Below are 13,097 nucleotides of genomic sequence, written 5' to 3' on the forward strand. Positions count from 1 at the left end.
GGTGAAAAGCTTGTGTACAGAAGAGAAAGAAGGGAGGGTCAGAGCAAAATGCTACCTTAATATCTAACACTAAGCCAGCACTTGGGAGGCAAAGACAGGGAGATCTGAGTTCAAGGTGGATCTTGAGTTCAAGGCCAGCCTGATCTACAGAGCAAGTTCCAGGGCAGCCAGGAATACGTAGAGAAACCCAGTCTCAAAATATGTAGAGAAACCCTGTCTCAAAAAACGAAATAAATAGATTAGTAACACTAAGTGTCTCCGTACCTCACCTAGCTCTGTGTACCTTTAACAATGAATAAGGTCATGGAGTGAGGGGACTGAGGCTTACTGCAAAAGTGATTTGGGGGCTGGACGTGTATTCAGTTGGTAGAGTGTTTGCCTAGTAGGTATGAAGCCCTGGATTTGATCCCAAGAACTGCATAAAGTCAGGTGTGGTGAGGCTAGCCTGTGATCTTAACACTCAGGAGTTAGAAGCAAAAGAATCAGAGGTTCGAGGTCATCCTTGGACACAGTAAGTTTCAGGTCCAGTTTAGGACACATGAGGCCTACAGGGGTGGGAGGAGGAACTCTGACTTCTGAGTTTTAGAACAGACACAAGGTCATGATCCAATTGAATTTGTAGGGAGACTTTAAAGCTGCCGTCTCTCATCTCCACTGAAGCTGTTCTAGAAAACAGGGCTGGAACTGCTTCCTGTTGGAACTGAATTCCTGTTGCCTCATCTCCAGATGGATTTTTTAAAAAATTTATTTGTATTTATTTAATGTTTCTGAGTGTTCTATCTGCATATACACCTGCATGCCAGAAGAGGGCATCATATCCCATTATAGATGGTTATGAGCCACATGGTTGCTGGGGATTCAACTGAGGACCTCTGGAAGAGCAAGCAGTGAGTGCTCTTAACCGCTGAGCCATTTCTCCAGGCTTCCAGATGGATCTTGCAGGCTTCAAGCTGACATGAACTACAGAACAGAGGACAGGAGTGAAAGAGTATCTTTGGGAAGCACACCCACCCAGCTTCTGTGCTCCAAGAGCTGGGGACATAGCATGCCTGGCTTCTGCACATCAAGGAAAGCTGCAGAGAGTGACACGCTGGTTCTGGCACCCATAGCCTAGTCAGTCTGGACAAAAATCCTAACGGCTGAGTCCCTAGTGGCCCTAAGCATTAAAGTCACCCTCCTTTACTAATATATAGTGACCAGAATAAGGTCAAAAGTCTATTCCTTTGGTTTTCACATCTCCTAGGCCACATTTCTTCATTGGCCTTCTTTTTCACTTTGCCAGCAGGGTAGTTGTTGGACACATGGAGTTATTTAATGATGGTCGATCGGTCGATCTGGGCCTTCTTCTTTTTTTTTTTTTTTTTGGTTTGGTTTGGTTTTTCGAGACAGGGTTTCTCTGTGTAGCCCTGGCTGTCCTGGAACTCACTCTGTAGACCAGGCTAGCCTCGAACTCTGGAACTCAGAAATCTGCCTGCCTCTGCCTCCCAAGTGCTGGGATTAAAGGCCTGCACCACCATCGCCCGGCTGAACCTTCTTTTAGAAAGGAAAAATATTTAAATTTATCAAATTCCTTGCTGATAATAGCTAGCATTTTTAGGGGGTTCGTGGGGTTAGAAACAGGTTTTCTCCATGTAGGCCTGGCTGCTCTGGAACTTGTTCTGTAGACCAGGCTGGCCATAAACTCCGAGATCCACCTGCTTCTGCCTCCCAAGTGCTGGGATTAAAGGGGTGGTATCACACACAACCAGCTTTTTATTTCTATCATTTCTAATTTTTTAGCACAGGAAATTGAAGGTTTCTCCATCGAGAACCCACCGAGCCCCAACCTCCCATGTCCAATTGAACGGTGCTCTAGTTGTGCATAGAGGGCAAATATAAAGAGCTCTTGTAGGTTCCCTCACCAGCTGAGGGAGAAGTTCCGGTCTCATGACAACCTCTCATCTCCACGGAGGAAGCATGAAGGAATCTTTTTTATCAGTGGTGATCCACAGGGGATGTTAGCGCCGACTACAATTTTGCTTGGCGTCTCTATACTCTTCGTGTAAGGAAGGCTAAATCTACAGAACTTTCCAGGACTAGTCCAGTGGTTCTCAACTTCCTAAGGTTTCGACCCTTTAATATAGTTCCTCATGTTGTGGTGCCCTTCTACCATAATTATTCTATTGCTACTTCATTTTTGCTGCAGTTATGAATTGTGACGTAAAAATCTGATTTGCGACCACCAAAAGGGTCACGACCTGCAGGTTGAGAACCGCTGCCTTAGTTAACCTTACTGGAGAGCTGGCGTTGTTTCCTCGGTACGAAGAAAAAAAAGGAAAAATTCATCCTAGGATTAAGAGAGGATCTCTGTAATCTCAACGAATCTGAAATAAAGAAAGAGCACCGGTTTTCTAGTTTTTTATTCAGGAGGGCAGCTTAGTCAGCGGGTTTGCACTTCCAAAATGCCTTCTCCAGAGTTTCTGTCAGAGCACATGGACCTTCCTCATTGGTCAGATTCCTTGTCAGTCCCAGCTACAATTGCTATTGGTCCATTTTGAGGATTCTCCCGCCTCCCTTTACCTAATTGGTTCATTCGAAAAGGGAGCCAATTCAGTATGAGTAAAAGACCGTCTACGATTGGTTGCTGTAAACAGAGCAAATGAGAGCCAGTCGGTGATTGGGTCATCTGCTTTGGGCGGGCTAGATGAAGTTTCAAATGAAACTAGGGAAGCTCTCCTAACCGACGCGCGTCTGTGCAGGAGCGTCCTGGTCGCGGGTCGCCTAGCGTTTCCCACTGGTTTTTGTCGCTTTCAGGATTCTCGAGCCCCTTCAGGACTGTCACCATGGAGTTGTCCCCGCTGCAGGTACATCTCGCGGATGGGGCCGGGTGGTAGAGCCTTTACGCGGCCTCTGCGTTCATGGCTGGCGGCGAGAGTTGAGGCCCCTGTGCCGAGGGCGGGCCGGCGACCCGCTGGGATCCAGTCAGCCCCATCTTCTGGGCCTTGAGGGGTCGTGGACAGGGTGAAGCTCTTTACGAAATGATATCTATAATCTAATCTGGCTTCTTGAGTGTTGTGTTTTTATTGTTTGTGGGGGCAGGTTCAACTCGTCCTGTTATCGGTCTATATTCTAATGGCCCCTGTGTGACTTCCAGCCGGCTTCTACTTGAATTTAGTGGTCCTCTTTTCTTCCCTGGTTGATTTGAATAATTCATCTCGGAAGGTGCAGAGCATGACATTTCCCACTGAGGAGCTGGTCGACTGAGTGGCTCAAAAAAGTCCAGTTTCAGGATGTGAATGTAGCCAAGGGTTTTGCATTGCTAGCATCCCAACTACTAAGGCTGGGTAACATCATCTGTAATCTGCACAAGAATGTGAGGGCACTCGTAAATATTTTCCCATTAGATGAAAGAAGTTGAGTGTAGTTCATCGATGACATAAAAATATTATTCAAGGGAGAAATGTCCATACCTTCTGAAATAAAATACCTATTTAAACGGACACCTGTAGCCAGACCTAGTTGAGGAGGCCTGGAATGGCAGCTGCTCCAGAGACTGAGGCAGGAGGATGACTTAAGCTACTTAATGGGACTCCATTTCAAAAACAGCAAAGGGGGTGAGGGTGGGGGCAGGGGAACAGGTCTGGGGATTTTGCTCAGTGGTCAGAGCATTTACATAGCATGTGCAAGGAAGGCCTTGGATTCAGTCCCCAGCACCACACATGCTCAAATCATAGAACTTAGTTACAAGGATTTTAATTGAATTGTTTGTTCAAAACTATGTAGACTCTACCAGTACCTACAGAGGACAGATTGTGATATAGTGTATTGAGTTTATTATTATTGCAGATAATTTTGTTGACCACTTCTGATAAACTTGTGGTTAAAATTCAGTTTATTTTTACTTCCCCTAATGACTAGCCCGTAAATGAAAATATGTTAATGAACAAAAAGAAGAATGAAGATGGCAAGAAAAGATTGTCTGTTGAAAGAATCTATCAGAAAAAAACACAACTGGAACATATACTGCTCCGCCCAGATACCTACATTGGCTCTGTGGAGTTAGTGACCCAGGTAAAACCAAGCTAGCTGAGTGCGCTTGCTTTATTGTTACATGACATACTTTGTCAGGTTATTGTTTTTTACTTTACTTACTGTCACTGGAACTAATCCATCATTCATGCATATACAGCAGACTCTGTGTGAGTGTGTGTGTGTGTGTGTGTGTGTGTGTGTGTGTTTTAACATTTGTTCTAGAAGACTTTACTCCTGGATGTGTTGGTGCATGCCTTTAATCTCAGCACTCAGGAGTCAGAGGCAGGTGGATCTGAGTTTAAGGCCAGCCTGGTCGGTCTACCCAGTTTCTGGCCAGTCAGTGCTACATAGTGAGACACTGTCCCCAAAAAGATAAAAAGAAAAAGCTAGAGTATTAATGAACAAACAATAAATAAATAACTTTCTTTGCCTTTTCTAGCCAATGTGGGTTTACGATGAAGATGTTGGCATTAATTACAGGGAAGTCACTTTTGTTCCTGGTTTGTATAAAATCTTTGATGAGATTCTAGGTAAGTAAATATTTTTATATAAAGATCTGCTGGTTAAGTTCCTAAGTATCATTCATACCAAAACCCTCTGCAGACATAGCTCCTGCTCCTTGCATTTTAAGTGATTAGTGGTCAAGTGAGGCAGGCAGGCTACATGTGGCAGCTCACACCTTTAGTCCCAGCACTTGGAGGTACAGGTGGGCAAATGTCTGGATTTAAAGTCAACTTGATCTACATATTGAGTCCCGGGGCAGTTAAACTCTACCTCGAAAAAAGATAAGAAACAGTACAATAAAGTCCAGAAAATTAAGTTTTCCTCTGGAAATAGTACTAGGAACTATTATATTATTGCTATAATAAACCAGCAAGGTGTTAATTCCAATGCAGAGGAGATAGATGCAGGAAAACCTGCATGGTTATTCTCCACCATGTAGCAAGTTCAAAGTCAGCATGAAATGCTAGTGATTCTGTCTTAATAAAAAGTGCTATAAACTAATGCCTTGTTAATGGCATTTTTTGTTACTTATGAGTGTATTTTTCTTTATTATAGAGCTAATGTGTTGTAAAGCACTTAAATGTCTTCTAAATGTGTATTTTATTTTCTTACAGTTAATGCTGCTGATAACAAACAAAGGGACCCAAAAATGTCGTGTATTAGAGTCACAATTGATCCGTGAGTGGAAGCTTTGTGTTTGCTAAAGCTCATATTTTTTGTTATACTTGCTTTGATCACTAGTGAAGATAGCTGCTGATCATGGTAGCAGACACTTTTAACCTCAGCAGTTTTGGGAGGCAGAGGCAGGCTGATCTCTGAGTTCAAGCCCAACTTGGTCTACAAAGCTAATTCCAGGAAAGTCAGGGCTACACAAAGAAACCTTGTCTCAAAAAACAAACAAAAAATAAAATTTGAATTAATACAGAAAGACAGGATTCTAAAATGAGTAGCCTGTGGGTACCCAACAATTAAAAAATTAAAACTAATATTTACCAGTAGTTTTTTTTTCGGGGGGGGGGGGCTTGTTTGTTAATTGGTAGGCAGGGTCTTACTGTGTGGCTCTAGCTACTGTGGGACTTGCTATGTAACTTCAGTATGCTGGCCAAGCTTGGAGGTCTGCATGCCTCTGCTATGATTAAAGATGAACACCAATGTTTTCTAGTCGGGCCTGGTGCTATAGGCCTGTAATCCCAACTGCTTAGGAGGCTGAGGCAGGAACACAAAAGCTTAAAGCCAGCCTGAGCAATGTATTGAGACCATGTCCCAAAATTGTCCCAAAATAAAAGTTTAAAGTTAAAAAAAAGGACTGAGAGGGCTGGAGAGGTGGCCTAGTGGTTAACAGCACTGACTGCTCTTCCAGAGGTCCTGAGTTCAATTCCCAGCACCCCCATGGTGGCTGAAAATCCCAGATCCCATAATGAGATCTGGTGCCTTCTGGCCTGCAGGCATGCATGGCTGCAGAACAGTATACATAATAAATAAATAAATCTTAAAAAAAAAAAAAAAAAAAAAAAAAGCCGGGCGGTGGTGGCGCACGCCTTTAATCCCAGCACTTGGGAGGCAGAGGCAGGCGGATTTCTGAGTTCGAGAGTTCGAGGCTAGCCTGGTCTACAGAGTGAGTTCCAGGACAGCCAGGGCTACTCAGAGAAACCCTGTCTCGAAAAACCAAAAAAAAAAAAAAAGAGGTCTGAGAGTCTAGCATGGTGGTAGCATGTGTGTAGTCCAGACTCAGGACTACAAAAACATAACAGATGTGGTGACGGCATCAGGAAGAGGCAGGCAGATCTCTGTGAGTTCCAGGCCACACAATTAGAATTTGAGACCCTGTCCCAAAACAAATTAACATGTTTGTGCTGAACCATTTCAAAATAATTTATAGACATGATTCTTAGTCATGCAGTCATGGTTGATATAGTGCAGAACTTCAGCTAGCATTTGCAATAATTGTTCCGGTTATGTGAAAGTTGTTGTTATTTCTTTTTTGATGATGCTATTGAGACAGCAAGCTCGCAGCTAGTAGGAGAGAATAATTTGGTTTATATTTCTGGTTTTAACTAATAGTTTTTGTTTTTGTTTTTTTACAGGTAATATTAAACCAGTATTATTTGTATTCTGAGAATTAACCCAAAATAACTAAGATGAAAGTCCTAGTAACTGGGCTGGGGACATGGATCAGTTTAGAGAACTTAGTGTTCTTGTACAGGCACCTGAGTGTGGCTGCCAGCACCCACATTGGAGTGGGAAGTTCAATGCCTCTAAGCTATGTGGGCATATGTGCAAATAGGTACAGGTACCTAGAGACAATAAAAAATTAAAAGTCTGAGTGACTTTAATATTTTGTTAGTAAGCAGGAATGTTTATTATGGGTAATATTTTTCCTTTTTAATTCTCTTCAGTGTTCTTAATTGGGTGGGAACACTAAAGGAAGTAGGGACATACAGATGATCCTCTTAAAAATGGTATTATTTCCTGATTTTTATCCTTTTCCGTTAGCATAATTAATTTTCTTTTGTTTATCCTAATATTTTTAAATTTCGTGTTTTTTCAGCATTATCAGTGTCTACCCAGGTGTTGGAAAAGGTTTCTGTTCCCAACCCTGCATGGTGGAAAAGACTGACCATGCTAACCAGCTTCAGAGGGAGTCACACCAAAATACAGTTGTAGATTTATGTAGTTTATTTTTAAATATTAAGCATTAAATTAACATTTGTTATATAATAAAATTTTGTATCTTTTCTCAGAGAAAATAATTTAATTAGTATATGGAATAATGGAAAAGGCATTCCTGTTGTTGAACACAAAGTTGAGAAAATGTATGTCCCAGCTCTCATATTTGGACAGCTCCTAACCTCCAGTAACTATGACGATGATGAGAAGAAAGTGACAGGTAGAGTACGGGGAGAAAGGAATGCTTGTGGCTAAGAAAAAAGCACATTCTGTAAATCACTGTCTGTGGTGTAAGGGTTACTAATATGGAATTAGGGGACTAGAGAGATGGCTCAGTGATTAAGAGAATTGGCTCCTCTCTGAGAGGACCCAGGTTCAGTTGTGAGCACCTAAGATGTATAGCGACATCTGATGTCCTCTTCTAACCTCTGTGGGACCAGGCATGCATATGGTGCACTAACATACATACAGGCAAGACACTCATACAAATAAAGTTTAATACAAATTTTAATATGGGAATAAGCTGGATATAGTGATTAGGAAGTAAAGGCTCACTTTGTAGCTCTGGCTGGCCTAGAATTCTACTGTGTAGATCAGGCTGGTCTTGGTTTCAAGACAGCCAGGGCTACAAAAAGAAACCCTGTTTCGAAAAACCTAAAGAAAAAGATGAGTGTCTTAGGGTTTTACTGCCATGAACAGACACCATGACCAAGACAACTTATAAGAACAACATTTAATTGGGGCTGGCTTACAAGATCAGAGGTTCTGTCCGTTATCATCAAGGTGGGAGCATGGCAGCATCCAGGCAGGCATGGTGTGGGAGAAGCTGATAGTTCTACATCTTCACCTGAAGGCCTCTAGAGGAAGACTTGCTTCCAGACAGTTAGGGCAAGGGTATAAGCCCACACTCACAGTGGCACACCCACTCCAACAAGGCCACACCTCCTAATTGTGCCTTTCCCTGGGCCAAGCATATACAAACCATCACAAGGAAATAGAGAGACAGGAAGAAATCTACTCACAGAGATGTTTCTACCTCTGTCTCCCAACTGCTAAGGTTAAAGGTGTGCACCACCACTCTCAATAAAAGGAAGAACTTTATTAAAGGAAAACTTAAAAATTTTGTAAAGACTTAAATGTTTTATGTATGTGGGTTCCACACCAGGCAAGGGCTACATAATGAGACTCAAAAGGAGACGGCTGAACTTGATGGTGTGCATTTTAATCCAGCACTCGTGAGGCAGAGGCAGGTGCCACTGTGAGGGGCCAGCCTGCTGGTCTATAGAGCGAGTCTTAAGTCAGCCAGGGTTATACAGAGGAAACTGTCTCAAAAAACAAAGGAAAAAGGGGGAGAGGAAGGAAATTGATTAGTAAATACAGTAAACTATATGTAATAGCTTTGCCAACAATTAAGAAAACTGAAGAACTTGGAGAAATGGCTCTGCAGTTAGAGCGTTTGCCAGGTCCAATTCCCAGCACCCGGATGGTGCTTCACAACTATGTGTGACTCCAGTCCTAGCAGGTCAGGCACCGTTTCAGGGTTCTGCACATGCAGGCAAGCCCCTCCTTTCCCACCCCTCAAAATCCTAAAGTTGTGTGAACTCAGGAGATACAGCTCAATAGTAGATTGATGGCCTGCCATGGGCAAGGCAATGTTCACATTCTAGTATTCACAAAGAAAATAAACATAAGAAAAGAAATTTAGTTGAGTAATGATAAAATAGTGTTATACATTTACTTGCCTAGGTGGTCGAAATGGCTATGGAGCTAAACTGTGTAACATATTCAGCACCAAATTTACTGTGGAAACAGCCAGTAAAGAATACAAGAAAATGTTCAAACAGGTAAGTAAATAGGTATCTTGTGATTTGTTAAATTAAAGCACAGTCATTTATAATATCAATAATGATAACATTGAACAATTTTTAAGCTACATAAAGTTGTTTTCCAGAACCTATACAATGATTTACCTCTAGTTTGTTTATGAAATGAATTGTCTTTTTCACCTTTCCTGTTCTTTACTGCCATAGACATGGATGGATAACATGGGGAGAGCTGGTGACATGGAACTCAAGCCCTTTAGTGGAGAAGATTATACGTGTATCACCTTCCAGCCTGACTTATCTAAGTTTAAAATGCAAAGCCTGGACAAAGATATCGTTGCACTGATGGTCAGAAGAGCATATGATGTCGCTGGTTCCACTAAAGATATCAAAGTCTTTCTTAATGGAAATAGGCTGCCAGTGAGTATTTTTCCGGGAATACAGGCTGCAAAAGGAATTCATGATCAACATTGTCAACTGCACAATTTGTTTTCCACCCACATTTTTTTTATTATGTCTCAAATAAGTTCCTGAAAAAAAAAAAGACTAGACTAGCATAGTTTTTCAAAATCATCTCATTTTAAGCTTAGTGAAAGAATCTTTATTTATTGTTTTTGAGACACACTGTCACTGTAGTTCTGGCTGGCCTAGAATTCCACTATGTAGACCAGGTTGGCCTTGTTTATAAAGATTATTTGGGGTTTTTTATATATGTGGGTTTTTGCCTGGACTGTGTAAGTATGTGTACAGCATGTATGTACGCATGAGACTTTTTTATACATTTATTTGTGTGTGCATGTGCATAGAACATACTACATGCCCTAGAAGTGTGTGGAGGTCAGGGGACAGTTTTGTACAAATCAGTTCTCTTCTACCATGTGGGTCCCAGGGATTAAACCTGACTACCTGAGTTCTATTCTCTGGAGCACATCTTGGAGGAATGACTGAATCATAAATTTCTTCACCTCTGTGCATACCATGGCACATGCATACCCTCTTTTAATCTCCCTTCTCCACCTCTTTCACATACACAAAAGCTAAGGTTTCAAAATTTAAAAATTATAATCCTCATTTTCTTTATTTTAAATGTATTTATTTTATATGTGTGAATGATTTACTTGGCACACATGTATGTACATCCCATGAGAATGCTTGGTGCCCAAGGAGGTCAGAAGAGGTCATCAGATTCCTTGGAACTGAAGTTAAAGAGAGTTGTGGAGTTCTGTATGGGTGCAGAGGTGTAATGTTGGTCCTATTCAAGAGTAACAAGTACTCTTTGAGCCTCTCTTCAGCCTCTCCCAGTTCATTATTGATTTTATTTTCTACTGTTGTTTGTCTGTTTAAGTTTCCCATTATCTTATTTTAACAATCCCTTCTTTAATTCCTATGCAGGTAAAAGGGTTCCGTAGTTATGTGGATATGTATTTGAAGGATAAGGTAGATGAAACTGGGAACTCCCTGAAGGTGGTACATGAACAAGTAAATCCACGATGGGAAGTGTGCTTAACAATGAGCGAGAAAGGCTTTCAGCAGATTAGCTTTGTCAACGGCATCGCTACTTCTAAGGTAAGTTTTGAGAATTCTTACTAGTTTTTTTACTGTATAATATAAAGTGGGTTTAAACCTTTGTCTAAATAATGTTTACAGTTACAAATTTGAGGAGTTTTTAAATGTCTTTTTTTTTCTTTAGGGTGGCAGACATGTTGACTATGTAGCTGATCAGATTGTGAGTAAACTCGTTGAGGTAGTAAAAAAGAAGAACAAGGGCGGCGTTGCAGTGAAGGCTCATCAGGTATGCCTTTGTCAGCTTCCCTTTCTAACACCGGAAGATGAAGGACTGGGTGCAGCTCAGGGTAGAACCCCTGCTTTACATGCACAAAGACATAGAGTCATCTTTTGTTGCAGGTGAAAAATCACATGTGGATTTTTGTAAATGCTTTAATTGAAAACCCAACCTTTGACTCACAAACAAAAGAAAACATGACTTTACAAGCCAAGAGCTTTGGATCAACATGTCAATTAAGTGAAAAATTCATCAAAGCTGTGAGTACCTACATGAAAATTAAGATAGAAATGTCTTATTTTTCATTATCCTCCACTCTACAGAAACAGTGAGTGCCTGCTGAACTATTCTTCTTCCAAACTTCTGTCTTAGTTTGGGTTTTATTGCTGTGAAGAGACATCATGACCACAGAAACTTTTCCTCTAAACAAAAACATGGTCAGGCCTGTCACAGCAATACCCTACTCCTGGTACCAACTTGTCCTAGTTAGGGTTTCTATTGCTCTGACAAAAACACTGTGACCAAGAAACAAGTTTGGGAGGACAGGATTAATTCAGCTCATGCTTCCAGATCATAGTCAGATCACAGGGTCTAGCTTTGTATAAACCCATGCTGGACTCTAACTCAAGGTCCTCTTACCTTGTACCTCACTAGTGCTAGGGTTAAGTGGTATACCACCATTCCTGGCCCTGAGCTGACAGGTTCCCAGTCTTACTCAGATGCTATCACCATCGTTTTGTGTTTAAAGTAGTTACTCAATACTCATCCTCCTACAAGGAACCTTGCTCTCCATCAAACAAAGCTGTTAGGTTTTTTTCTTTTTTTAATGTGCATTTGTATTTTGCATACATGTATGTCTACGAGAAGGTGTCCAATCCCATGGAACTAGAGTTATAGACAGTTGTGAGTCATTATGTGGGCGCTGGGAATTGAACCTGAGTCCTCTGGCAGAGCAGTCAGTGCTCTTAATCAATGAGCCATCTCTCCAGCCCCTAAACTCTTAGTTTTAAAGCATCAATAAAAGAGTAAAAGTAGTTGCTTCCTCTGTTTTCCTCTCCTCCAGTCTAACCATTAAGGTGCATCTTTTCGACATTTCCTTAGCCTCCCAGTGCTACCTCTTCTTCAGATTACTGTAACAGCTTCTCAACCTTCTTGTTGCTTCCAGGTTTCCCTACAATGCTCTTGAGTGACATCTCTGGTTTCCTTCTTGAAAATCTTCAATATCTTCCACTCAGGAAAAATCTAACTTCCTTCCTTATTGAAAGCCTTTACGTTCTTCTTTCAGCTAAATTAGTTCCAGTATCACATTGAACTTACATTATTACCATATAGCAGACTTCTCAATCATAACTCATCACAACTGTGATTTCTTAATATTTTTTATTGTTTCATTCTTTCTTTTTTTCCCCCTGAGGCAGAGTTTCTCTGTGTATCCTTGGCTGTTCTGGAACTTGCTCTGTAGGCCAGGGGCTAGCCTTGTAAGCACAGAAATCTTCCTGCTTCTGCCTCCCAGATGCTGGGGTTAAAGGCCTGCACTACTTGTAATTTCTTATTTGGCTTTTGTGTTATACCTTCGAATACATGAAAACACAAACATGGCTTGTTTGTGTCTCTGTTTTCATGTGCATGTAGTGTGCATATGTGTGTGCATGTTTTGTTTCTTTTGGCACATACATGTGTGTGAGAGATGTGCATGGATGTAGACACCTGGGTTGAACTTGGGAATTATTCTGGATCACTCTTCCACGTAATTCATGAGGCAGGGTCTCTCAGTCAAACTTAGAGGTGGCCAGTATGGCTTGTCTCACTAGGTAGGCAGTTTGCACTGGAGATAGCCTGTCTCCTCTCTCAAGGCTGGGATCAGAGGTAGACTGCCATATCTCTCTGGTATTTGCTTGGTTTCTGTACAATAAGCCCTTATACTTATATCCATAAGCTATCTCCCTTGTCCTAATTTAACCACTGTATCACCAACAAGTAGCTCAGTGCCAGGCACAGCCTAAGTTCATTAAAAATACTGAATGAGCCGAGAGGAACCAGCTTCCTTACTGATAACAGCTAACATGGAGAGACCCAGGGTTACTATGTTGCACACACCACACCCAGTCTAGAAATGTTGCAATTTTGAGGGGTTTTTTGCTTTGTGGTTTGGCTGTTTTTTGAAATATGATCTCATTAGATAATGATGGCTGGTCTTAAACTCACAGAAATCCACCTGCCTCTACCAGCCAAATGCTAGGGTCAATAGTTTATGCTACTATACCTAAGTCTTTTGAGGTATCTTATTTTCCTGTGGACTTATATATATT

At 41.4% G+C, this 13,097-nt stretch overlaps 1 protein-coding gene across 1 annotated transcript in view; it reads left to right on the forward strand.

The window, feature by feature from the left end:
* The first annotated feature begins 2,710 nt into the window (after positions 1-2,710).
* Top2a (DNA topoisomerase II alpha) overlaps positions 2,711-13,097 on the forward strand; it is a 29,666-nt gene continuing 19,279 nt past the window's right edge. Inside the window, exons 1-10 of the mRNA XM_028755022.1 lie at positions 2,711-2,843; positions 3,898-4,050; positions 4,451-4,541; positions 5,130-5,193; positions 7,257-7,402; positions 8,929-9,026; positions 9,213-9,425; positions 10,398-10,571; positions 10,696-10,797; positions 10,911-11,048. Coding sequence (XP_028610855.1) covers positions 2,823-2,843; positions 3,898-4,050; positions 4,451-4,541; positions 5,130-5,193; positions 7,257-7,402; positions 8,929-9,026; positions 9,213-9,425; positions 10,398-10,571; positions 10,696-10,797; positions 10,911-11,048 — 1,200 coding nt within the window. The 5' untranslated portion in view covers positions 2,711-2,822. The remainder of the gene's footprint in view (positions 2,844-3,897; positions 4,051-4,450; positions 4,542-5,129; positions 5,194-7,256; positions 7,403-8,928; positions 9,027-9,212; positions 9,426-10,397; positions 10,572-10,695; positions 10,798-10,910; positions 11,049-13,097) is intronic.

Source organism: Grammomys surdaster, unplaced genomic scaffold, assembly GCF_004785775.1.
Source record: "Grammomys surdaster isolate TR1022 unplaced genomic scaffold, NIH_TR_1.0 126048, whole genome shotgun sequence".
Taxonomy (NCBI): Eukaryota; Metazoa; Chordata; class Mammalia; order Rodentia; family Muridae; genus Grammomys; species Grammomys surdaster.